The following is a 27,897-nucleotide window of genomic DNA, read 5'->3' on the forward strand; positions in this document are numbered from 1 at the left end:
ACCATGTGGATGTGGTTAACATCAACTAACCACACCGCAAAATCACTGCAATGACAAATTTTGTTATATATGTATTTCATTTTAAATTAAAAAAAAAAAACGAGCAAAAGGCAGCTAGATTTTGGATATCAGCAGTGTTTGTTCCTCTGAGCGAATGTTAGCTCAGCTCCAGACAAAGAGGTGACAGAAGTTATATCACATGCACTCCTTCCTCCCTCTCTCTCCCTCCCTCCCTTCCTTGCTCCCTCCCTCCCTCTCTTTCCCTCTCCCTCTCTTCCTCCTTCCTCCTTCCTCTTCTCTCCCTCTCTCACCCTCCTCTCTCTCTTGTTGCTTTTATTTACAAGTTTGAAAACGGAAGGTGAAAATCTATAGATCTACACAGAGTCCTTTCACATATTATTTCTAGAAGAGCTTTTCATTTGGAACTACTGACAATTTCCATTTATTTTCCTGGAAGCAGAACACAGGAATGGAGACTTAAACCCACTGAAACCCAAGCAGGCCTCTGATTTTGCCACATGTTCATCTGGTTCTATAGGTTTGAAGACTCTTCAGGGGAGTGACTTTTACACATTTTTTTTAATCATTAGAGGCATTTCACTACACTTAAGAAAATCTCATTCTAAAAATTAACTTGCTAAAGATATTAATTTTAAATATCACTATATTAAATATACAACTAAATAAAAATCTTATAATTTGCATCTAACAGTAATTATTTATGTTTGCAGCCATACATGTTTGCTCTATCCTCAGTGTCAATTCAGCTGTTTAACAGCACAAGTAGAAATTAAATTGCATCACTTCGTTTACCGGCTCTGAATAAAGGAAAATATATGCATGCACATATCGACTGCATCTTTAGCTTTGAAATATTCCTTTCCTTAGAACACAGAACATATATTACCGAAATTACACAGACGAAAGAGCTACAAATTGAGAGTCCATTATTAAACAGCCGCTAAAGTCTCATACTAATGGCTGCAAGCTGTATTTTGAACAAACTGAATGAACTAACTTCTGAGATGTAACCGATGTATGGCGTTGACTATTCTAAGCATAAGCAGAAAAACAAATCAAGGAATTTTCAATTCTCAGTCGTGTGCTCTACACATACTAGGAGACTATGGATTGTAACAGGCTAAATGTTTATTCCATTATGTTATTTCATTTTTAATTTCTATCCCAGAATGCATCTTAGCACATAAAGTACTAGTGTTTATGAAAAGGGATATGCAGCAATAATAAATAATGTCAAGTCAATTAAAAATACTTTTTTGTTTTAGCAATCTCAATTTTTACATAATATTAGGTGAAGAATAATTATTATTTGCATTCCTGTGTCAGGAAGCAATGACTATTTCCTGCAAGTTGGAACAGTCATTTCCTGTCATAAAGTCTCAGATTCTGTAAATTAATAAATACAAAAATACTTGGTAGAGCCCAGTTAATACACATTGAATAAATGCATGATGCTGCCATTCATCTAATGACCTCTAAATCACTAATGTTCGCAGAAACCCTTCCTTCCTTCTCACATTCAGTTAGTCTGAGGATCCTTCCTATGTCTGACCCCCACACTTAGCTGCCCACCTCTTCTTCATCCATCCAGATTATCACCAAAACCATCATGATCATCATTACCATGCTTAACATTATTTCATATGTCTGTCCCATTCATTTCTTCTATTTCATGAACTTTTGAAAGAAAATAACAGAACCCTCCTCATACAACTATGTGAGGATTAGGTAATACATGCAGACCACATATAGCATGTCTAAATTCCTGTACACTGGGCAAGCGAGCCTGTCACTATGCACCTGACACAGTTGTTTGCTTTGCTCTTGGCCTTTCCTACCACATTCAATGCCCACACCCCTCAGAATCACAGATATCTCTCTGGAAGAGGCTGGAGAGGTGGCTCAGCAGTTAAGAGCACTGGCTGCTCTTGCAGAGGACCTGGGTTCGATTCCCAGCACCCACATGGTGGCTAACAACTATCCTAACTCCAGTTCCAGGGGATCCAATGCCCTCTTTTGACCTCGTCGGCATTGCACGACATGGGTGTACTCACATACATGCAGGTGATACACTCATACACATAAAATATAAACAATAATAAAAATATTTTTTAAAACACAAATATCTCTCAGGCACTACAAAACACCCATCCCCTAAGGACGCCTTTGATTCCATTCTTCTCCGCAATTACTCTTCTCTGACCTTAATTGCCATAAGCATCAAGTTTCTAGTCTTCTTCCAGTGTACTTTTTATTCTAGTTAACAGCAAAAATTTTGTCTCTGAGCAGATCAAACTGGTAGAGACCAGAAACTGGCTGTTTTTGTTACTCTACTCTTCTCTGACCTCAGAGCCTTGTAGGTAGCAAGTGCTTGATAATCATTTTTGCTACGTATGGAAAGTAAACCAAAGCAATTTTAAGACTTATAACCTATTCTGGAATGTGAAACTTATACAACTGAGACTAACTCTGAAAGAAATGTGGATAGGCTGACACACACGGGAACATTACAAACAGCATGGGCTGCTGGAACGGAGGCCAAAGAGGTTTTAGTGTTGCCCACAATGCATAGGAAGTGTTTCTAAAGAAGAAAGGAACCCGCGTGTGTCCACGCAGTGCAGTTAGGAGTCAGAGCACAGGGGAGGGATTCGAGGAGACTGGGAGGGAGCACAGGCTAAACTGAGCACTGTTGGCTTGTGGGCATATGCGACAGCCTTGGCCATGGAAGGTGGTTTTACATGGCCTAGAGTTCTGGGAGAAAAAAATCATCTCTTCGATCCCTCTCCTTCTCCACTTCTAGACTCAAAACACATTGACCTCTGGTTCTTCTTCTCTGAGCATACAAAGAAATACATGCCTGTAGTTAAGTGTCCACCCTATTCCAAGTCTTTCATTAGTGGTGACTTTCTCACTCCAGCCTGCCCATGACCATTCTATTTTAAATGACCCTGTTGCTCCCTCTATACTCTGACCTTCTGTTCCCAGTTTTCTCCACAGGTCAAATCACTACCCAAAGCAAGACACGATCTCTTTGTGCACTGTGATTCATGTGTTTTCTCTTTGTGCAGGTAAATTCTTGGATCAAAGCCTATTGGTTAGACACTCAAAGCATATGGGATAATGGGGGAAAAGGGCGCTCTGTCTTGAAACACTAACTTATGAGAAGTTGCACGAAGTATTGAAAAGAGTGTTCAATGAGGCAGCACCCTCATTTCTTGACAAGTTTCTATTTCCTACTAACTGTAAGTGTGGAACTTAAGGCTCTACCTTTGCACCTTTATGGATTTTATTTTTTCATAAATAGAGTAAATTATTTTAGCCAGCTCTTCTATGTGATCTCTTATGTCTTTAAATGTTAATTCTTCTCCTGTGTTCTCATTTAATAAAATTCAGACTTCAGAAATCACTGTTATCTCATCAGTGACAGTACCAACCATTCCCTTAATTACTGAGTTCATCTTTATAATGAGATTTTTGTCCTGTGAGAATAGCATTATAGAATTCAGAGACACTGAAACTCTTCTTGCACAACTCAAAGAAATTATTTGCCCTAATCCTTGATTTGCCACTGTTGTATGGTGGTGAGAAGTTATAGCAAGAGTTTATAGAGTGCACACACATGTAACTGTCACACCAATGTCAACAGATAGCATTTCAGCAGTGAGGTCAGTTTTCTGTCTCAGAGTAGCTAACGGTCTGACTGAAAGGTGGATTGATGATCATCCTCTGCTCTTCTTCTAATTCCCGAGAACAGTGCAGACATGATGGTAACACAAACCACAAAGAAGAACAAACCAAACCATGGTGGCATGCCTACGTTTCTCTCAGCATGTCCTCTGGAACCCCTGTCTTCTTCTTCAAGCCTGAGACAGTAACACCGAAAGTTTCAAATTCAAGAAAGTGAGTTTTAATATTTAAAATGCTTAGTAGGGAATGGAGAGATAGTTCAGTGGTTAAGAACACTTCTTGCAGAAGACTAGAGTTTGAACCCAACACCCACATGGCAGCTAACAACCATCCATGATTTCAATTCCAGGGATCTGATGCCCTCTACCATCCTCCAGGGGCATTGCATGACATGGGTACATTTACATACATTCAGGCATAACACATAAAATAAAAATAAATAAACCCTCTAAAACTTTTTAAATGCATAGTAATTATAGTTCATGCTTCGATCGACCGGTGATTCCAAATGGTTAACATTCCTTAACTCCTTTGATCCCCAGGAAGAAAGCAGTTCTTGCTTGTGGATGAAGAAACGAAGATCTAATAGGCAGTTTATATAACTTTCATACCATCACCCAGCAGAGTAGGGCTAGGATTTTGACCCAGGCAGTCTGGTTCTAAACGTGAGTCTTTAATCATTATACTGCCATGAGAATAAATCCTTTGTAGTTCAAAATCTCTTTCACCCTATGATGGAAATTTTTGCTCTTTTCTGTATGTTTTTGTTTGCTTTGCTTTTTTTGAGACAGATTCTCATGTAGTGAGCTCTCAGGCTGCTTTCAAACTTATTATATATCCTAGGCTAGCCTTGAACTCCTAGAGACAGATTCTCATGTAGCTCAGGCTGCTTTCAAACTTATTATATATCCTAGGCTAGCCTTGAACTCCTTTCTGATCTTCCTGTCACAACCTCCTGAGTGCTGGTACTACAGGCATATGCCCCAAAGCGTGGCTATGATGTGATCTTATGGATCAAACTCAGGTCACCAGGCATGGTGGGGTGAATGTCATTATCCACTAAACAACCCCACAAGCCCCTGTGATGTGAATTGTTAACTATGTAACACCTTTAAATGGGTAGGATTTGCAAAATACATTAAAATGTCCAGAATTTTATCTCAATAAAGTTTATAATGATGGAATTGATAGATTTAAGGAATGATTTCATGTCATTTTCCTAATTCTTTCACTGCCTTAGGGTAATACTTTATTTTTAAAATATACAAATGGCAGGCCTACTCCATATAAAATGTTTTTGTTTGGTGTTCTTTAGGGCACAGAAGTTAATTAGCTATAACTCGGGGTCTCCTAACTAAGAACATAGCAATTCAGATATGGGGTAAGTCCTAATGCCACCCAGACAACATGCAACAGGGCTCTAGAGGAACAAGATCCACATCAAACAGAGGATGAAGCTCAAGACCTGAGCAGAATTTGGGGAGGTAGAGATCATGGGGAAAGAACATTTATGTCAGAGAAATCGACTGAGCAAGGACTCAAAGCAATAAATTAAATAACATCCAAGGTTGAGTCCCAGCTGGTGAGAATATGGTCCATATGGGTAGGAGGTGGTGACAGCTGGAGCTCTGTAGACAGGAAGTCTGGGTCTTTCTGTGGGAGGATGTCATGCTAGAGAAGAGTTTATGAGACAATGCAAGTATTTCCTAAATATTGACTATGATATATACAGAGAATGAAAATGAAATTAAAATAACTTCTACTTTCTGAATCATAAAATTTCATGACCAATGTCAAAACTAGTCTCAATAAATCAGTGGTTAATCCAGTAGTGTTTATGTATGCAAAGCATATTATGGTCAATGTCTAAAGATTTATCTCCCTGAAATGAACGCTATGAAAAGGACAAGAGAGGGTGGAGAGTCAGCTCAGTGGTTGAGCACTGGCTGCTCTTCCAGTGCTGAGTTGGATTCCCAGCACCACACGGTGGCTAACAACCATCCATAACTCCAGTTCCTGGGGATCCAACAACTTCTTCTGACCTCCATGGGCATTGCATGACACAGGTGCACTTACATACATGCAGCCAATACACTCATACACATAAAATAAAAATAAAAAATAAAATGTTTTTAAAAGAATGGAGAATGAAGACATCTGGGAATTAATCTCTGGCCTTCTAAGAACCACAAGTTTTTATTTCACTTATAAACCCCATTGATCAGAAATGCAAATTAAAAATACAGAAAAATTATTTGATGAATATGTATTATGTAGTTGAAAGCACAGAGTACATCAAAACATCATCGAAACTGTCTGATTCCCTAGGATCACCAGTAAGCAATTTAATAACTTTGGGTGTGGTTGTCTGTGTTAAAATACAGGGGTTGGTTTGCACTGCCTTTGGGATGCAATACAGCTCTGAATTGCTTAGGTATGCACATTCAGGCAATCCATTGCTAGTCAAGGCTAGAATTCTTACTGCAATTCAGTATATTATATCGAGAGTTCTGTATTCAACAGTTATAACATAACCCACTATATCCTAAAGATGACATAGAACTCAAATTATGATCTTATATACAGTGACTCCCCATTTAAAAGCACAGTGGTGACAAGTGTCACAGATTATTGTAATCTCACCCTCAAATAACTTGAATTTCAAAATGAAAAATTATTATCTATTTGTAAAACCCAACAATCTTGAACATAGACTTTCTAAACATTTTGAGAAATGAAAGTCTTACTGTATTGATCCCAATCTTTGGTGCAAATACTTTATCAAACTAAGAGGCGATATTTGGGTCATTGACTATTATACCAGATAAAATCACATCAGGCTTCTGTAAAACTGAAGTTACTGACTAGAGGTTAACTTACATTTCTCTCAGTTATCACTTAAGTGAAAAGATAAAGGAGTAAAGTAATTATTTTGTATATTTTTTTTCATTTTTTTCTGCAATGTGTTGGTCGATTATATGACAAGTTTTTTTAAATCTTCCTTTTGAAGAACCATATAGCTATTTGATAGGGACTACAATGTCCAGCTTGCTTTAAGGATTACAGTAAGGAGAGGTCAGAGTTACAACACTGAACTCTGCCACTAATCACTCTTATGATTTGCTTTGTAGGCAAAACTTAGCATCATGTAATAATCAATGGTTACTGATTCCTTTTGTTCCCAGAAGAGTAAGCAATTATGACACAGGAAACTCTACCAAGGGATTACAAAAAAAAAAATGCTAACAAGACTTCAATTCCACTGTCCTTATATCATTCCATTTATTTATGAAGCTTTTATTGCTGTAACACCAACACATTTTATGAAACAACACTTCCTGCCACTTAGCAAAGAAAGGAGCAACATCAAAAATCATCAGGCTAATAGTGGCCCAGTCTGGTTAAAGTCTCTCTTGCTCTCTCTCCCAACTCACACAGTCAGAAAACACAGGTCCGAACCACCTGCTCCATATCCCCAAATGCTCTGAGACACTGGTCTCAAAGCTGGGTGAGGTAAAGAAATGAGGAGAGAAGATATTCATGGGGGTCACTGGAGAAGAAGTAATGATGGGGTATAACATCACAGAGGAAATAGAGGAATAACTGATCTGTAAGGTAAGAAAGAAACAAAGGAAAAAGGAGGCGGGCTGAAGTAATGAAAGATCCAACTTTACATCGACATCATTGGGGTCTAAGCAACCTATTGTCATTAGTCTGCCTAACAAGTCAGCTGCCATTCTCATGCTCAGGACATTCTTCAATGGCCCCTTCTTTCTAAATGGATAGATGATAGATAGATCATAGATAGATAGATAGATAGATAGATAGATAGATAGATAGATAGATGATAGATAGAAGATAGGTAGATCATAGATAGAAGATAGACAGATAGATGATAGATAGATGATAGATAGATAGATAGATGATAGATAGATGATAGATGATAGATAGAAGATAGGTAGATCATAGATAGAAGATAGACAGATGATAGATAGATAGATAGATAGATAGATAGATAGGCAGACAGATAGGCCTTTGTTTTAATGATCACTTAGGAGGCTTGGAGTTATAGGAGAGATATTTTGTATTAGAAAATTAACAGGTCAGAAGATGACCACCTCGAGAAAGCCCTTGAGAAAGGAAATTCAAACACTTGCGTGTTTACCAATGAAAATTATAGTACAAGTCTTGTGTGTGGTACCATGTTCCTAATGAAACATAAAATATGCTTTACCCAAGGAAGCATCCCATGCTCTTTCATCCTATTTTATTGTGTTTGTTTACTTGTATTGCACAAGAAGAAGAAAGGCAATACCCAGGTAAAATCTGCCCTGAATTGTTATCAAAGGCTGTCTCATTATTCCAGTATTTACTCTCAATCTGCTTCTGCAGCACATCTATCATAATGGACATGATGAATCAGGATGACCAGACCATAAAAGTTCTGATATTTCTAGTTCTACATTACAGAATAAATGAAAACAGATCTATTATGTTCATTACTATACGTTTTTATACTTAAAAAATTGTACCTCTCTGTAAAAAAAAAAAAAATCACTAGTATAACACAAAAATATTATCTCCCCCAGAACACCGCTGGCGTTTTTGCCTTCCATAGAATTGTAATAAATAATACAGCAAGTAAGATTTCATTTTAATTTCATTAAAAATTTTTTTGAGACAGTGTCTCTCTGTAGCCACAGCTAGATTGGAACTCACTTGATAGACCATGTTGGCCTCAATATCACAGAGATCCATCTGTCTCTGCCTTCTGAGTGTTGGGATCAAAAGAATGCGCCACCACACCCAGACTCTTCCAGTATATTTTAAATGAATTTTTTTAATCTACCTAATTTTGTTCATGAATCATAAGATCATTTCCTCTTTAAGGATATTATATATATATGAATTATGTATCTAAATACATGCATCTATTAAAACATCTATTAAATACATGCATCTATTAAAACATCTATTAAATGTTTTTTAATAAATTATAATTGCTACATTTGATTTAACTCATATAAAGTTATTCTATGTAAAGTGCTATTTCCATAGGTTTGCTAAATACTAAAAAACAAAACAAAACAAAAAACCTCATAGACCTTAAATTCTATCTTCTGGCATTAGAAAATCCCAGCTTGGAATAACTTCCAGCAACATGAACATGATGTTTATTCATATGAGTGATTCCCTGGCTTTCCAGGGAAATTCTAAGCTATTGTTTTCCAGTATCTCAATCCTTCTTGACAAACACAATTTTAGTTTCCATTAATGTCTTTTCTTCTTTACAAGCAACTTCTTATCATATTGCCTACTCTGAATCCCCTCACTCAATGATTTTTGGACATTAACCAATAACTAATAAGTTTTATATTTCAGTGAATTTTTATGGAAAAAAGAAAACTTCACTTTTTTGTGGTACTGGGGTTCAAGTAATTAGTAAATCTCTTTATCATTCTAAGACACATCAAATTAATTCACTTGTAAAAACTCCCTACAGTTTTTATTTTCCTAGAAATGTCTATGCTTTTGAATAGATGATATATGAACTGATTGAAAAGAAAGACCCTGTAAGTTTGGATGTGAAATTACTTGGACGTTTCAAGGCTGCTTGCTCAAGGTCACAGGACTTGTGAGCAGAGCAGCATTTGACCTCCAGCTCCTCCTGCAGCTCTGAGCACTTCAGCATCATGATGCCTCAACCCTTCACTCCATCCAAGGCTTACAGAAGTTTCCCCAAATCCTGAACTTATTCTCAAAACTTAGGCACACCACCACTGTCATGGTCAATGGAGGAAAGATGCAAAGGGGGTCCAGAGTAGGAGGGCAGAAACATTTATGTTTCAGGCTTGGGATATTTTCTAGTATTTAATTTAATTCCTTCAACAGCCTTAGAACATGGATAGCACTATCACCAGACAGACATTAGGGAAAAAATCAGAGGAATGATTTCACTTGTCTTGAGAAGGGAGAAGTGGGCAATAATGCCCTGAGAGAAGAGACTGAAAGATCAGAGGTGAAGGCATTTCAGAGGTTGAATGTTCAAACTTGGCATACAAGTCTCCCTGAACAGAATCATCTCTTCAGTGCTCTCCATGAGGAATTAATTTCTTCCCAAACAACTGACACATTTTATTTGGGGAATCTTTAATAGTTAAAAAGGATAATCTTTCATAGACTAATTTTTAAAAATTAATTAATCAATTAATTAATTGATTGATAATTAATTGAGACAGTGTCTCCCTGTAGCCCTAGCTAACCTGAAACTCACTATTTAGATAAGGCTGGGCTTGATCTCACAGAGAACTACCTACCTCTGCCTCCCGAGTGCTGAGATTAAAGGCATGCACCACCAAGTTCGCCGCCCCCCATATACCGGTTATTGGGAAATGATGTCCAGACGGCTGCTCTCAAATGATCAAACTCAGAGGTAAAATTCACTCTGCAATAGAGTGATAAACCCTTCACTAATTAGAATTTGAATAATAAGTGGGAAAATGAAAATTTTCTAAATTACAGTAGTATTTACTGTTTAACTATAACTGCTAAGAAACATTTTGGAGGAAAGCAGGACAGAGCAAGGCAAAAAGGATCCCTTGAGTCTTAGTCTATATTGCAACCACTGATTGGTTATAGAGACCTTGGGCCAATCACCAAACATCCCCATCCTGAATGTCTTCACTTGGGAAGTTACTCAAATAAAACTGGTCATCACATACAATGCTACAAGTATAAGGCACTGAATGTTTTACTCAGAAGTAACTCTGAATTCTTACACACACACATACACACACACAGAGTCAAATGGACTGCAGTAAGATTGAAATATCTGACTTCATTTGCATCTGGTCAATCAATCTTCATCTGAATGGTTTATGGACCTGTATCTTAATGCAGTTTGAGAACTAAAGACCAGATTCTACCCTTTTTCTAGGAGGTGAAATGAAAAACACTTGGGAATATTTTAATATTGTTGATGCTCCACAAACCCAGATAATACACAGAAAATATGAACTTTTGTTCAAAATATTTTAATTTTTTAAGACTTGATTATCTTTATATGTATGAATGTTTTGTCTTCATGTAAGTACACCCATGTGTGTGCAATGCCTTTAAGGCCAGAAGAGGGTGTTGGATCCCCTAGAACTGGCGTTTTGGGTGGTTGCTAGCCACCATGTGGGTGTTGGGAACCAAATCCAGGTCTTCTGCAAGAGCAGTCAGTGATCTTAACTGCTGAGTCATCTCTTTAGCCCCTCACCCAAACAAAAATATTTAAATCTACCCAATTTCTAGAACCTGAAAATAACCTTACAAACTTTACCTGTTAGAAACACTAGGTATACATTTTTTATCTTAAGAGAGTGGCCTGCTCCAGTGGCTTGAAAAATAGCGCCACACAGGATAAACATGACTCTCCTAAGGACACCTGATTTGTAGGTAGCAGAAGTGGGATTATTGTCATAATAAGATAAAAGACGTTCTTGGTTAAGTGTTCAGTTTTTGCATATGGAGAAAAGGAATGTATTAAATGAAGAAGAGAGGTGGCAGTTAAACAGTGAAAATGAAGACCAAGAGGAGAAAGGCCGACTTGAGATGATACATGTATATTAAACAATAAAGACGTAGCCCAAGATGAGTAATTCAATTAGATTCTTCACATCCACTGGAACACAAGCTTCCTGAGGGCAAAATGGTCTACAGGTTCTCATTATCATACAGCTAGAGTAGACATGTGTGAGGGTGGCTACATAGTGGGCACTTGATGTGCATTTGCTGAAGAGCAAAAAAGTGATCGTAGACAAAAAGCTGAAATGCTGACACGGAACAAAAGTATGAGAAATGGGAAAAGTGAACATAAACGTAGATGAGGTGTAGTGTACGATTACCAGAAACATCAACAGACTCGGGGAACAAGAGTTATGTCACTAGTTCCCAGGAGCTTCTTTCTAGACAAGCCAAAACTTTTTTAAATACTTTGGTTATTTCATCTATAAAATGTCTTCCTTCCTGTTTCAAGGGAATACAACATGAAGCGTTGTTAAAAAGAAAAGAGAAAAAACTCAGGTGCATGGTTTGGGATATCAATACTTTCTGGGAATGCGTGCCTGGTGATAGGTACGAACACATCAATGAACAGGTGGAGATGCCTGTCTCCACCACTTGAGGGAAAAGAAGGTAAGACAAAGGAGAGGGAAAGAAGCTTAAGTTGATTGTTCCAAAGAGAAACAGGTATGCATTTTCACTGGCTGGAGACATTGGCTTTCTATTGTAATATATGTAAATACCATTCAGTATTAAAACACAATAAAGTTGCACATGAAAAGACATGTAGTGATGCTCCAAAATCCAGAAAAATTTTGACATATACAACCAAATGTCCTAGGCAGAGCAATAAGAAAAATCCAAACCACAATAGAGAAGGTGGGGAGGGGGAAGAGGAAGAAGGCTGATGTGGGTATCACAAAGGAGTAAGTAGAAAAAGTCAAAGTGGTACACGCAGAGAAGAGGTGAGCCACACATTCCTGCCATGGGCTGGGAAACAGCTCACCCCGGCCAGCCCAAGCTGTTGCCAGCAGCAAGCAGAACACTGTATGGATGATCCAGTATAAGGGGAAAAGATCACCATGACAGAAAGTGAATAAAAGCAAAGCAAGAAGAGAGGAAAACTCAATTTTAGTAATGCGAATTCTCCATCTTGATGAATGGTCCCCAGCTGAAGTAGGTGACTGAAGTAGGCTTCATTGCTAGATGTCACTTAAACACTGCAGTTAGTGTCCAGTTCTACCTCTCTAGGAGAGGGGTGAGATGACAGGAGAAAACTGTGTGCCTGTGCTTGTGTGTGTGTGTGTCTGTGTCTGTGTGTGTATGTGTATATATGTGTGTGCACGCACATGCATACGTGCAAACTTACTTAATTCCTGCAGTACAGTATACGATATTTTCTGTAGCTCTAGATTTCACTGAATTTTAGCTTAGTGAATCTTAAGAAAAATAATTTCATTCATCATTTCATTATCTGACTTCAAATGAAGGACCTGTTAATGTCTTGCAATTTTTACTGTCTTCATTATTAAACAAGTGTGGATAAGGCAGAGAAAGCTATCAGAAATCACTGCTCCAAAATACCTTCAAGTAGTCATTGGAAAGGAGAAGGGTCAATGGAATTAAATGAAGATACTTCAAAATCAAAGGAAAGAAATTCTTTAGGATAATCAACTCAGCATGCTGATCTTTCACAGATGGTGGTTTTCAAATTGTCCCTGTGGTAACAATAGCTTGCCATGTAAGCAAATAAAAAGATTTAAGACAAAGCAAAATTAATTTGGCTTAAGATAAAAAAAAATATATTCTTCTGTCCAAAAGTCTGCTGTCACTCAGGATTCACCATCCAAAAAACCATTTTCTTTCAAGATGGCACCACAGTTTCCTGGCTGAAATCTAATTAACCAGCTCTTTTATTTTGGTAATTTAAGCTTTCTACTTCCTCAGAGTCAATCCTTTTCACATAAGGAGAGGCCAGAAAAAGTTTTAAAGCCTAGGGAAAAGAAAATGGAGGTTTGGACTAGGGATATAGCCTAGTTGTAGAACACATGTTTAGAGCATGTAAAGTCCTGTGTTCACACATGAGCAATACACACACAGACAAACACACCTGGTTCAAATATTATGTGACTTTATAAAACCCAAAACTTAACAAATATCACAATATAACCTTTGTTGATGATGATAGAAAAACCACACAGAAAAACTTCACAAGAAAACTCTGGAGAAATAATGCCTTGTATTTAGTGTCTTTAAAACTGCATGTATACCTAGAATAATATGCTGAAAATGTGAAAATCTGCATTATGTTTTAAAAATTCATTTTTAGAAAACCTAGGCCGTCAAAACACTATGCTTTGTCTTTTATATGACCAAAGAGAGGGAGTGTGTCAATTTGAAGGAGTCCTTGAGGAAGGGAGCAAGTCTAATATTTAGAAAATCCAACCTTAATACCAGGCTGGGCTGGGGACTAGCACAGCTGATGCGATGGCTGGGTTTGTCAGTCCTCCACTCTCTCAGGCTCCAGGATAAAGAAGAATCAATTAGCTCTTCACAGACTATGACCTTGAAGGCCACAGCTCTGTGCATGATATGCTGAATATGCTGAGACAGAAGGAAATCGGAAAAGGGGAGAGCAAAGTCCTGAAACCACGTTTGAAAGCACATTTCAGAGATGGCAATGTCACTTGAAATGGAGGCCCTAGCAGCACAGCTCATGTTAAAGCCTTCAGGATGAGCTAAGCAGCACTTTCTTAACTGAAAAGAACGAACGCTTACAAAATGACGATCCCATTCTAAGGATCTCCCCCTTTTAAGCAATGACGAAAACAATCAATTACGAGTGTGAAAAAAAATTATGCCTGGATTATTCAAACACATCCTCCAAGATGACTTACAAATTTTGACCTTTTATTTTAGGTAGTAGTCCAAATGTTGACAATTTTTAATATAGAAAACCCTAGAGGCCTTAAAGCTTTAAACAACTGTCTACCCCTAACTTTTCAAGAGAAAACTACTTCCCAGACATTATCTCCAATGCACTTGACAACGCCACAGCTGTGCCCCGGCCAGAGTTGGCCTCTGTGATGCTTTTAGGCAGCAGTAAATCTTCTCCACTTATTGCTAATGCCATAAAATCAATGCCCTGGCTAGGAAAAAAAGAAAAAAAAATGGAATATATAGTCTATGAAAACACTTAGTAGAAGAATTTCCCTTCCAAATCAATTTCTCAAAACTTCCCGAGTACTTTGTAATGGGGTCCTAGATCAGGAACATGTGTGGCCTGTTTCTTTGTCTGACTGATTTCATCCGATGACAAAATTACAGAAGTTGGCTGAGGAAGTTTTCAAAGAGCTATCTTTCTTTTTCTGGCCAACTTAACCTAGGCTGGCACATTTTAACTAAAGATTTCAGTTTAAAAGGGTACAGACAAAGAAGTAACCTTGTCTACGTGGTGAATTCTGCCTCTTCCTGCAGGATCCGCACTTGCTTTTTATAGCCTGTCATTTCATCTGGGTATTATTTCCCAGTCACTTTGCCAGGTGGGAAGGGCAGCAAAATCGGTGATGTCTGTCAGATCTTTAATGACGCTTCAGGGATTTGATAAGGATGCAAAGCAAGGACTGCGAACGGGAGGCTTTCCTAATTAACCTGGGAAAACCAGCCTCCTCTTAAAATCTTAGCACCAGAACTACTGCAAAGATTTTGACTCACAAGCACATACCCAGTGTTTCTACTTCAGCAGCACATTGCACCCCTTCATTCTAAGCATGCATGTCTGAGGGAGGTCTTCTCTATTGTCATTGCAGTCTAGAGGGAACACTGAAGGAGTATTAGATCACAGACTAACTACCTGCAGCACTAGGAGATTTTACGCTTTAGTAAGAAATTCTCTCACCTTTCACTTTTTCTACTAAATAAGTTATCAACTGTAAAAATAAAAGGTGATAGAAAATAGAAACAAAATTAACTGAAAACATTTCTTAAAATGTTGTAACGACAAAGTTCTATGCTGAGATTTGGAAGAATCCAAGTAGACCTGGCCTCATAGCTGTCAACGTTCGGTCACAAAGCCATGGTAATGACCCCTGACCACAGCAGTGGTTCATACTGTACTGTTTTAACAGCATGGCATCTCTTTCCTCACATGTTATTAGACCAGACTAGAGCAACCTGCTGGGTTAAAATGACACATGTCCAAATAACGAAACAAAAGAAACAAAAGAGGGACCTTACTAATAGGACTCATAGTGTATAACGACTGGCAACAAAGCTATTAAACGTGATTATGGAAGACAAAACTAATTCAGTTAAATCCCTTCATGAGACATTGCAGTCTGTCTTGAACAAAATAAAGCTGCCTCTGATAAGGGCTCAGTAATCAAAAGTAGAAACTGGCAGGACAGCAACAGTCTGAAGTTAAGAACAGGGGAGTTCTGTAAGTCTTAAGACTTACTGCAATATTTGGACAAAACAATGACATACAAAGGGAGAAGTGGGAAGGGAACAGGGCGAAGAGACGGAGAAGGTGAGCAGGCAGCTTGGGGCTGCAGGGAGGCAGACAGGGGAAAGGAGAAAAGAAAGATGCCCAATAAAGCTCAGGGGTATACAGAAGCCACATGCCTACTAAAATATGAAGAACATTCTGGTGTCAGTTCCTCACGCAAAGATAAATCGGATTTAACTTAAATTCAAGCACGACCTGAAGGTACTATAGTTTTTGATCACCAACCCCAGATTTAACAATCTGGCCAGATGGAGCTGCTGTTAGATGCAACCTAAGAGTTGGCAAGATTTTCTTTGACTCTTCTCTTCAATGCCACCCCACCTATCAGAGTCACATGATTGATCAAACAAAACCTTGCAGTCAAAATGCAAGTGGAAAGGGAGCAGCTCACCCTCTGGAGAGCACCTACTGGGAGCTCCAGCCCACCCTTCCTTTTACACACCACCATCACCATCTCTCTCTTTTTCTCTCTACTTACAAAGTTTGGGAGCAGTTTGGAGACTACTTTCTGTTGTTTGTGGCTGAGTTGCTGACTTGGGCGTTCTCACCTCAGGGGTCCCGGTGGGTGAAGGGAAGGGCGGTGCATTAGATGGGAGGGAAGAAAAGGCAGGCAGATGATGCTTCCAGGTAGGTACCTGCGAAGGTTCAGAGGCTACAACGACATTGTCAAGTTGCACTGTAACTTGAACCTCGGGTCCAGATGGAGCCCTAGAGACAGGTGAAGGATATGCCGCAGATGATACCAAAACAGCTGAGGCAGCAGTTGGATCCAGGGAAATAACAGGATCCTGGCCTAACCCCCCAGGGTCCAGGTGAGTAGGAGAGTCATATTCAAATATCTTGTCCACAAATACCCACTTTAGGCCAGCAATGCAGAGGCAGAGGCTGAGGAGGCAAGCCAGGATGGGAACGATGCAGATTTTCTCTGAGTTGAGGCACCCTCTCAGGCGCTCGGCTTCTAGGCACATGCAGCAGGGAACCGCCAGGCCCACCAGTCCAGGGTTTGTCCCATCTTCTGTCTGGGTGTCTGGCATGTGCTCTGCCGGAAGCCCATCGAGAGATGGGTCTGCACTCAGCTGAGTGGAGGGACTGGAGGACCTCTGGCCAGCTACCTCAGACATGTCTGGGGAATAAATCTCCATCGGCTCACCTCCAGAAGGCCTGGTCTCTCTCACAGTCCATTACCATGCAGAGCACCCCCCAACCAAATGATACAGCATCTTGGAGGGGAAAATCGATCAGGTATCCAAGTCCGAAGCCATTATCAAAAGTAAGAGAGTTCAGGAGGAGGCAGGAAATAAAGAAAAAGAAAAGGCTTCTTGCAACTACCAAATAAAAGTGTACCAAAATATCTTGAGCTGTTTCTGGGCCACTTTTCCAGTTCTTTTAGATGCTTCTCCAAACCATCCCGGTTGGTCAAGAAGAAAGGGGCCAAAAAAAAAATAGGAAGCTGGGCCGACGGCTGGTTAATTAAGTAAACCAGTAGCCCAAACTGAAAGGCATGTTTCTCACCTCAAGCGTCTGAAGCTGGTGTCTGCTTAGAGGAAGAAAACAACTGTCATGCTGGAGAAGTAAAAGCAAAAGCAGGACCAGCGGCGGCGGTGGCGGCAGCAGCGGCGGAGGCAGGAGAGGCAGCAGCGACAGTAGCAACAGCATCCTGTCGTGTTAAAGCAGCAGCGGCTGAAAGAGGCTGAATCATTACAGAGCAGCAGGTGCCTGCCCTCTGAGCATCACTGCAAACAGTACCATCGCACAGGGATGCGAGGGAAGCCAGGATGGGCGGTAACTCCCTTCCCCGCCCTGCCTCCACCCCCACCCCCAACCACTCCTCTTTGTCCTTCTTGAGCGCTCAGTCACTTTCCTCTGCAGTAGTCTTCCTTCCTCTTCATTCCAAATGAGTCTCTCTCTCTCTCTCTCTCTCTCTCTCTCTCTCTCTCTCTCTCTCTCTCCCTCTCTCTCTCTCCCTGCCCCCACTCTCTGCCCCCACTCTAAGCTGCCTGGTCTCAGTAAAATGAGTACAGTACACTCAGCAACACAGGACTGCCAGTGACTTCCTATTTTATCCAATTAGGAGGAATAAAGGCCATCAAATCAAAGAGAAGCAGGCAGGCACCAGTTAAACCGGGGCCCCCTGGCCTCCACGCCTTTCCTTCACTGTCTTTTATTTCCCTTCTACTAAAGCAGCCCCAGTCTCCAAACCCACACCCCACCTTGCTTGCTTTCAGTTTTGCTGGTTGTCTTTCCTTCACCCACTGTGGGGTCAGAAAGTCAGAGAAAGATGCTAGCACTCTAACAAGGCTGAGATGGGGGCTGGGGGGGTGTAGGTGGGACCTTCTGGGTTGGACCTGAGGCTTGGCAAACTCTGATATCTGATTCCTCCCCAGAGAGGTAAAGCTTTTCAACAGCAATTTCTTCCTGCCTGCTGCTGAGAGATAGCATTCCTTCCCTAGCTAACCCTCTAATAAGTTTTGTTCACTTACAGGACTGTTATTACCTGATTTTCAACCAGCGGTTAGAACACTGTTTTTTAACCATGGACAGCTCTGCCTTAGCCCTTTCTGTAAGGCTTCTGTAAGACTTTGCAATGCCCAGTGAGAAAATGTGGGGTGCTCGCTGGGAGTGGGAGGAGGACGCTGGAGAAGAGAAGATGTCCACATCGCTGTTCTTTACACTTCCAATTCCCTTGTCCCACTCAGAGCAGAGCAGACAGGACTGATGCCAGAGTAACAGGAAACACTGGGAAGTCACAGAGCTACAAGAGGAGCAGGGACGTGCACTTCGTTTTCAAATTAGCCTTTCATACTGTCTCCACACTGCAGAGGTTTGAATTCCCTGGACACTGTAATATATACCACATGTCCTCAGCTATAACCACACTGCAAGTATTAGAAGAGTTTTCTATAAGAGAGTGCCTTGTGGGTTAGGTTTTAGTAGCTTGAACTCACAGAGAGCTTCCATGCTGATTTTTTTTTTTTCTTTTAAAACAGCAGTCCTTAAAAGACTCAAAGAAATGGAAGACACTGTCCTTACGAGAGGGCACAGGCTCCTGAGAACACCCTGTGACTTGTCAGTGCTTGCTCTGTGCATCTGAGCCTTCAGCCCACAGTTTACTGAGGCTGCACAACTGAATGGTTTCGGAACCACACTACTCACCTATGTCAACAGGAGTCTTAAAAATGCTTTCTGAATCTATACTACATAACTATCACACGGAGTCCCAGAAGCAGTAAAATGGAGCACTCAATTCTTGATAAAATCCAAGTTAAGCACATTTTATCTCATGAGTACAATCTCTACTGCTTTGGAATACATTTAAGCCTCAGACGTCAGGGGGTAAGAATATTACCATTTCCTTCAAGATGAAATTACTCCATAATTATAAATGATTCAAAGGATATTAATATCTTAAACTGTATTTTCAGGCCCTTCACTAACAACAACAAAGCCTGACCTAATCTGCATAATTGTAACCATGATTATGACAAGCTCAAAGGAAAAATGAGTCAGCCGAAGTTCACATCTACATAGCGTACATGTATATCCACCAGTATCCAGTATTTTTCATTCATTTTTATGCTTGTTTTCTATCTTAATCTACTTGATGTTAGAGCAATAAGAACTCTCTTGAAGATTTTGGTGATACACATGAAATTCTGTAGTACAGGAAATCTCTACTAAAGCACTTACTAATTATGATTTTTATAATCAACAGTCATGTAAATATTCAAAAATCATTAGTACGTGGATATGCCCAATTAGAGCAATCATAATTCCATCAAGAATTACCAGTTTAAATATGCTTAATTTTTCAAACAAGTATTACATTCAAATATAATACATTGGAGTTTACCCATGGCCAAGGTTAGTTAAATTTCAAAGAACCAAAATGGAATTCAGGTAGCTCCAAGTCTGGTAGGTATAAGAAAATACCAAGAAGAGTAATGCACAGCTCTGAAAAATATTCATTAGCTTTCATCAGTGGCAATTACATGCCTTACTTTAGTCAGGAAGAACAGACAAAAAGAAGAAAAAAAGGCTATTGGGTGCTTCTCTAGCTTTCTTAATAAAAACTCTTGTGAATAACAAAGAAAGCAGCACGTTACAGAAGTCCAGAACAAAGCATGAAACACCAGAGACAGACACCTAGGGCCACTACAATTGTTCCTTGCCTCCGCTGGTACAAACCAGACTTCAGAACATCTATGTTTCCTCCTTGGAAATGTATTTCATGAACTTTATGGATCGGCTTGCAGAAATCCAGCTTCCTATGCATTTCTTTTTCTATTAAATTAGAAAATGAATGTAATTGGGACAGGGAGGACAGAAGAGTAAAAGGAATTCTCCATTACTTCCACCCTGGGGACAAGGTGCCAGAAGCTTCCTTTATCCAGCCATCGAATCATCTACAGCAACAAAAGTGTGAGGAAGACAGTGTGCTTGGGGCTGAGGTCAGAGCTTCCTTTGGATTCCACATGCACGCTGGTAGGAAGGGTTTCAAGGATACATCATTGTTAACCCTGGAAGTTCCACCCTAATAAAACCCAGGGACACCCATATTTCCATGTCCTCTTAGAAACATGAAATGAGAAAAAAATTTACTACCTTTTAAAAACCCTGTAATTACCTCTGTCTTAATAATGAAAGCTATGTTTATTGAGCCTCACCTATGTGCCAGGAACTTTCAAGATCATAACACATATTATTTCTGATCTTCACTAATCCTCTAAAGTTCATATTGCCTTGAAAATAAAGAGGCTGGGAACTCAGGTAATTTAGCCATGCCTTAAAAAGTAAATGATAGGGCCAAGATTTTAAGAAGGCCTGAGTCATGTTATTTCTACTAAAAAACATTTCTTTTCTTTTTAATCAAAATAACATGGCTATTGTATATTTGTCATATATTAGTTCAATAGGAGAAGCAGAATATATATATATATCCTTGAAATAGAATTGTATTTTAATATAAGCAAGCTTAAAAACATGCTTAGTTTCTAAAATAAAAGCCTTCTAAAATTTTGACAAGTGACTTTCAAAAATTAAGTTGTAAGGATCAAACATAGGCCATTTAAAGATTATGTTTATAGTCTAAGTGAAATCTCCCACAGTATAAGTTCCATTACTCTTTGGGGAAAGTTATTTCAGTTATGTATATTGCTGTGGAAAAAACTGCCCTGGAATAGCTTACGAAACCCCACTATGCGGCAGGTTTACTGAGTTCAGCTGAGTGGTTTTTCTGCTCTGTGTGGCACGGGTTGGAGCTGTAGTCAGCTTGAGGCCCAGTAATACCCAAAGTACATGTCAGACCAAAACATCCCCTCAGCCTCCATGTAGCCTTTCATTATTTTCCAAAACACGGGTGTTTATTTATTTATTCATTTATTTTTAGATAGGGTCTCATTGCATAGCTCAGGTTAGTCTAGAACTCATCATGTGTTCCAGAGTGGTCCCAAACACACAGATATCCTCCTGCCTCCACCTGCAGAGTGCTGAGGTTATAGACATGCACCATCACATTTGGCTTTGAATCACAGATTTCTTAACTGTATCCTTTCTTGGGCATGTTTTCACAGTCCTTTTATAATTTAGGTGTATCATGTAAATGGAAAAAGTGATATAATCACTTAGAAGGTAACAACCGTGATTACCTACTTGTCCCAATCAATAGCTACATTATTTTTGTTTCTATTTCTAATTAAGATTGAATTACATAGACTATACTTCCTCAAGTAAACTGGCGGGCATTATTTTTAAATTCTTCTTTCTATCTAAAATGCCTTGTATAAGCTGGGCATGATGGCACAGGCCTTTAATCCCAGCTCACTCAGGAGGTAGAAGCAGGCAGATGTAGTCCACTCTGGTCTATATAGTGAGTTCCAGGCTATCTGGGGCTATGGGGAGATCCTGATCAGATACTTCCTTATAAATATTTATAGTTGTTCCCAAATATGTCTTAAATGAATTTAGCCTATTCTATCAACTATCAGCCATCATAGACCCTTACAATCAGAAGAGGGGTTGAATGAATGAATACTTGGTTGTTTTTCTTGAAATTTTCTCTCTTCAGCCAAAGAGAAAGTTACCGACTGCACGGCAGTCCACAAGAAGTACGAAGGTGCAGGGAGACAGAGAACCATTTCGTTTATGGGGCAGATATGCTGTATCTACCTGGAAGAGGAGTCAAGACACCATGCTTCACTATTACTAAAATAAATGCAGAGAAGTGAATTTTGCCTAATTTTAAAGCTTGTTTTGTGAGATGCAGCATCAGATGATTCCTACTGACAGAGTGCACTTCTGTGTTCTTATTTTGTGATGGGATGACCAATTTACTCTAGTACCTTCTGTCCTTCAAGTAGAAACCCTAGAATACAGGGTCATTTAGAAAGTACTTTCTGTTGTATGCAATAGTTATTTATACTAATTTTTATTTGAATTTAATGGATAATTTACTTTGTATTCACCAAAGTGAATAGTTAAACCATATTAATAATCATAGTTAAACTCCTTTTCTTATGTTTGAAGATTTTATTTTACTACTTTAAATGAAACATAATTCTGCATATTTATGGGATAAAGTGTGACAATTCAAATCATGTATACATGCTAAAATAATTGATTCGGAAATAGTTAACATTACTATCTCCCTATCATTTTATTTTTAACTTTGTGTTACTTTCTTTGAAGTTACAGTGAACAGCTTTTGGAACTCAGTGGCTTTCCATTCAGTGGAAAGAAGACTTTATACTCATGAGGGTTTCAGCTTCTCCAACACTGAACTTTAAAAAGAAATCATTTTCTATACTCCTGGTTTTACTGGTGAGCTGAGCATACGTAATGTGACTTTTGGTGCGTAGGTTGCATTTTCTATAAACCATCAGTATATGATGTATATGATACAGAGACTGGGGAGACAGCTTGGTGGTAGAGAGCTTGCCTGGTGGGTGTGAATTCTTGGGTTCAGTCCCAGCACAGAAAGAAAGAAAAAAAGGAAGGAAGGAAGGAAGGAGGGAGGGAGGGAGGGAGCCAGGGAGCCAGGGAGCCAGGGAGCCAGGGAGCCAGGGAGCCAGGGAGCCAGGGAGCCAGCCAGGGAGGGAGCCAGGGAGGGAACCATGAATATCATGATTTCAGAAATACTGAACATGATATCTCTTACTTTCTGGAGCCAGGGAGCCGGGAGGGAGAAAAAAGTAAGATAGAACATTAAATAACTAACAATTTATATTCTGTGATAAAGAATTCAAAAGTATAATAAAAGATATAAGAGATTGGTAGGTCATTGAGACAGTTCAAAATAATTTTTACGAGAAAACATTTACTTTTATGCATTTTATATACCTAAAATATTATGCCCCATTATTCAATTCCATCCATTCCCCCCATTTAGAATATTCAAGAAATATAAGCAATGGATGATGGGGGCAGGTATCTTGTATTCACTGTAATTCCTGTAAGGGAATTTTAAAAAATTAAGTACATAACTCATCTCCAGAATTTAAGTTATACAACATGCATGTCCATCTGCTTCTATTAATTTCCCTAGTACCTAAAACATGCATGGTCCATTGAGTAACTCAATAGGTATTTGTTGAATACATTAAGATGAAGGCTACACTACACTAAAGAGGGCTGCATAAGCTATGGTGGAAAGATCTCCAAGACATGAGTACTCCATACAGAGCTTAACTTGTGTGAGCAAATATAAAAAAGAATATAAATCAGAGAGACAGAGAGAACCCACATACAATAGAAAGAAGGAAAGCTTAAAAGAAATTCTCTCTGTAGTGACACCCCATATGCTATGTGTCTGGATGGTCATTTATGATGTTTACTGGAACAATATATGCTGGTTCAGTGTCCTTAGACAAAAGTCTCTTGCTTTGGTTTCATTGACATTCTGTTATATTTAAGACATGGGCACAGAGTAGCTTAGCTAATAGAGATTTTCTTGTCTTTTTTTTCCTTCAGTTTTATGACAAATTTAACCAAAACACAAGTCATTTGACTTTTAAACACAAATTGGCTTTTAAGTGCAATCATACTTAACAAAAATAATGATGAATGCATTTGAGTGTAGTAGAATAAATTGTGCTTAAAAATGAGGGGAAAATACCTCTCATAACCCTGACATTTTAATACAAGTTAGAGAAACTTTCAAAACTGGAAGTAACTGAACTTGACTTTTCTTAGGCACTAATAATTGGTTTAAAGTTCAACTGATTTCCAGCTTACTCTATGAAATGATTGCTAAACAACTCAGAAATGTAGTTGGAATAGAGCACAGCATATTGCTCATTGGAAATTCTCTAGGAATATACGTTCATTTAATTCTTAAATCTTTTGCTTAAAACAGAGAAGTTGAGCATGAGGTTATTACACACATGTAAAGGCAGTCATGAATTACACAGAACAGAACCCAGCTACTCAGAAGATACTGAAACCAGTGTATGTAACAAATGCTTGCAAACTGCCCAGAATAAAGGAAGCATGGATAGAATTGCCTGAAGTGTTTTACTTTTAAACATGGTCCATATTTCTAAATATGAAGGATTGGCAAAGGAAATATCGTGTATAATTCAGTTGAAGTCTATATAGTTCTTTCTCAAAGGAATCTTGAGTTGCACCATAGGGGGTGGGAATTTGTGTGGAGTTTCCAGATCTGCTTTTGCATTCTGAGTGAATCAACCAACAGGCTGTTGTAAGGTACAGCCTTCTGATGCTCGCAGAACCTGAAACACCCATTTAAAATGAAATACTGGCTTCGTCGTCTATGGTGCTCCTCAGCCCAAGGACTAGAACCCTTTCCTTCACTGTAAACAATTTTGATTATGTCTTTAAACTTTTTAAAATTTTTTATTTATTTTTTATTTTATGTGTATGCGTGTATTGCCTGCATGTAGGTAAGTGTACTTGTGTCCTAGACAACTTGGCAAAATTCTATCTCAAAATTAAATGAATGGCAAAAAGAAAAAGAAAAAGGTGGGGGTGCAGGGATATGGCCCAATGGTAGAGCACTTGTCTAGCACCACTGTGCTGAGACTCAATCCCATTTACCACCTCCCCCAATAGTAATCTTACCTTGACCCTTCCACAAGAATTGTTTCTACTTCAAGGATCACTATTTAATGCTCTTGTGATACCTTTTGACACAAGTCTACTTAACAGTCCTTTGACAGACATTCAGAGACTAAGATTCATATTTAGACACAGGTTTTCAAAAGCATGTCATCAAGCTAAGGGCCTCATCATGGGTGGGCTGTAGAACCCAATAACTCTCCCTGAGGACAGGCTAGAGAATAGAAACCAGTAATTGATGGAAATTTCTTGTCCCTGTGGGAGGGTACCAAAAACTTCAATGGAGTATGACTTCAGAGAAGAAGATGTTCACACCACAGAGCAGGAATCATTATTGCAGTGGTCAAACACGTACTAGGTCTAGAAAGAACTGTCCATATCTCTGAACTAGAGAGATGGCTCTACATTTTTTAGCTCAGAGAACTGACAGATTGGGTGAGGCAAGGGAATGGTTGCTGGAAAACAGGCAAGAGAAGCATTTGATGACCCAATTATTCTTAAATATGACCAGAAAATCCCAGGTCCAAATATGATAGTTTATTTAAGAATAACAAATTCTTGGTGAACAGAGAGATGGCTTAGTGGTTAAGATTACTGGCTGCTCTTGCAGCGGATCCAGGTTCGGTTCCCAGCAGCCACGTGGTGGCTAACAACCATCCATAACTTCAGGGGATCTGACACCCTCTTCTTACCTCCATGGGCATTGCACAACATGGGTGCATTTACACACATGCAGGCAATACACTCATACACATACAATGAAGATAATAAATATTTAAATATCTATGTAATTTTTGCTGGCATAATTCACAACTTACAGAGTCTTCATAAGAATGCAATATCATGCACACACAATGCACACTTAGATATTTGGGAGTAAAATGTCCTATGTATACAACTGCCTTGAAAAGAAATAAAAAAAATAAAGTTTTTGGATAGGTTAGTGAGAATACATTTCACAAAGCAAATATAAGAAATGCTAGTGGTAAAGTCTAAATAATTTGTTTACTGTCTAATTCTTTCAAATAGCAGTTATAAAACATTAAGATCTTTTTTAAAAAGCATTTTATTATTTTTATTTTATATGTATGAATGTATTACTTGCATGTATGTAAGTGCATCCATGTCATGCAATGCCTGCAGAGGTCAGAAGAGGGCATCGGATCCCCCGGAACTGGACTTATGGACAGTTGTTAGCTGCCATGTGGATGGTGGGACTCAAACCTGGATCATCTGGAAGAGCAGCCAGTGCCTTTAACTGATGAGTCATCTCTCCAGCCCCTAAGATCTTTCAAAAAATGGTTTTCATGGTAGTTTCTGCCCACAGCTACATTACAGGAAATCTAAAAGTTTTATTATAAAATCTCAGATACATCAAAGAAACAAAATAACCTACCAATTCCACATTGAATAGTTTGTAATGGACTGCTTCCTTTCTGCCACACCAACACCCCATCACACCCCCACCACCTTCTCCTATCATTTTTAAGAAATTGAGTTTTAAAATGAAGTTCAAAATTATGTCAAAAATGAAAGATGCAAACATTTTGTACCACTTTCTAGTGGCAATAAAGTATGTATGGCTGACCATTAATTGATGAAGAATTAAGAGCTTTTTCTGCAACACCACCTCAAAATCATTTATTTATTAAGAAGGAATTTTCCAGAATGCTATGTTTCACTCACTAGGGAACTGAACCATCTATGAATACTATGAACAAGGGAAACATTAAGTTCACATTACTGACAAAATTCGAAGGGATGGATGCAAGCTTCCATGTGTTAAATAAATGGAATTTGCATTGTCCAGAATATTCTCAGCCTTAACATGTCCTTTCCAATTGTCAGTCCGTTAACAAACACTACATCATAGATCAATAGGGACCTCACCCAAGCTGTGACAGTTAGTAACAGTTATGCACACTGATAATGTATGCATTTCTGAAAATGTGAGATGCAGTACAAGGCTTCTCTAAAAGCATCTGTATTTAACTAAATCCCATTACTCACAAGAGGCACACACAGCAACCTAACCTAGCAGGAAAAGTACTTCCTTTACATATCATCCCCGGGTAGGAAGCGCCAGCCATGTGCTTCTTTTCTGTGTCCGTGCACGTGCCATAAAAGAGGGAAGTCTTAAGTGATTCACAGTCCTTCTAGATGGGCTTCAAATATGACAAATAAATATTTCCAAGTACTTCTCAAAATCTTCCCTGCAGCTTTGCCACGACTTACTCAGTAGAGGTCAGACAAATAACCTGTCTTCAGGTAAAATCTCCTTAATCGCAGGTTAAGTACCTGAATTTAGCCCACTCTCTTCGCCCGTGGCTTTCTGAGTGTCCACAGCTGTGCACTGTCTGATACCAAAGGCATCGCAAAGGTCTCTTATACAAGTGGCTGCCATTCTTTTCTTTTACCTCCAAAGAGGATCCAAAGCAGAAATTTGTGACGGGAAATGTCAAGATTCATCAAAGTTAAATTATTGTTACTCATTCACATCCTGATAACCAAGAATCAACAGACGCAAATATTAGTAATTAAGTAATTTTATAAGGTATCCAGATATTTGTAAAATAAAAACATGAACAGCAGAGCTATCAGAATAGCTGGTAAGTGCAATGAACATGGGCATTTTTAGTCCTATCATAGAGAGTTAGGTGTGCTCCTGGAGAGAGGTGAGTTTTACAATAATCTATAGCTGGAGGAAAAATATGTTGAATGGATACAAAAATATCTTACCATCAGAAAACTGGGGCTAGATGCTCGAGTTTTCCTGCTCAATATGAAATGGATGGCATTTTTGTAATTTAGCCAACATTCAGAAATTAATTAAGAATTTTGATGCTCAGCATTTAAAACTATCTTCTTTTTTTAAGTCAGCAGGGGAAAAAGGAAAACCTTGGCATAATCTGCATTCCAAAAGCAGATTTCAAATTTTAAGTTTAGACATTACATATAATAAAAATAGTTACGGTTTCTAAAGCACTGAGATAAGTGTTCATTGAGTGATCGATCCATCCATCATCCCGTCTTCCAGATGTTTAGTAAATGGGGAGTTACATGGA

At 38.9% G+C, this 27,897-nt stretch overlaps 1 protein-coding gene across 10 annotated transcripts in view; it reads right to left on the reverse strand.

Moving 5' to 3' along the window:
• Positions 1–27,897, reverse strand: part of Nrg1 (neuregulin 1) — a 206,820-nt gene that overhangs the window by 97,839 nt on the left and 81,084 nt on the right. The window contains exon 1 of one of the 10 annotated variants that reach the window (XM_008844925.2): positions 16,239–17,534. The exons of 5 other annotated variants lie outside the window; for them this stretch is intronic. In XM_008844925.2, coding sequence (XP_008843147.1) covers positions 16,239–16,902 — 664 coding nt within the window. In that variant the 5' untranslated portion in view covers positions 16,903–17,534. Of the gene's footprint in view, positions 1–16,238; positions 17,540–27,897 lie in introns of those variants that run through there. 4 more of the 10 variants (XM_008844926.3, XM_029569251.1, XM_008844930.3 and 1 more) reach the window with 4 other exon arrangements.

The sequence above is a fragment of the Nannospalax galili genome, unplaced genomic scaffold (genome assembly GCF_000622305.1).
Source record: "Nannospalax galili isolate Female #2095 unplaced genomic scaffold, S.galili_v1.0 scaffold680, whole genome shotgun sequence".
NCBI lineage: Eukaryota > Metazoa > Chordata > Mammalia > Rodentia > Spalacidae > Nannospalax > Nannospalax galili.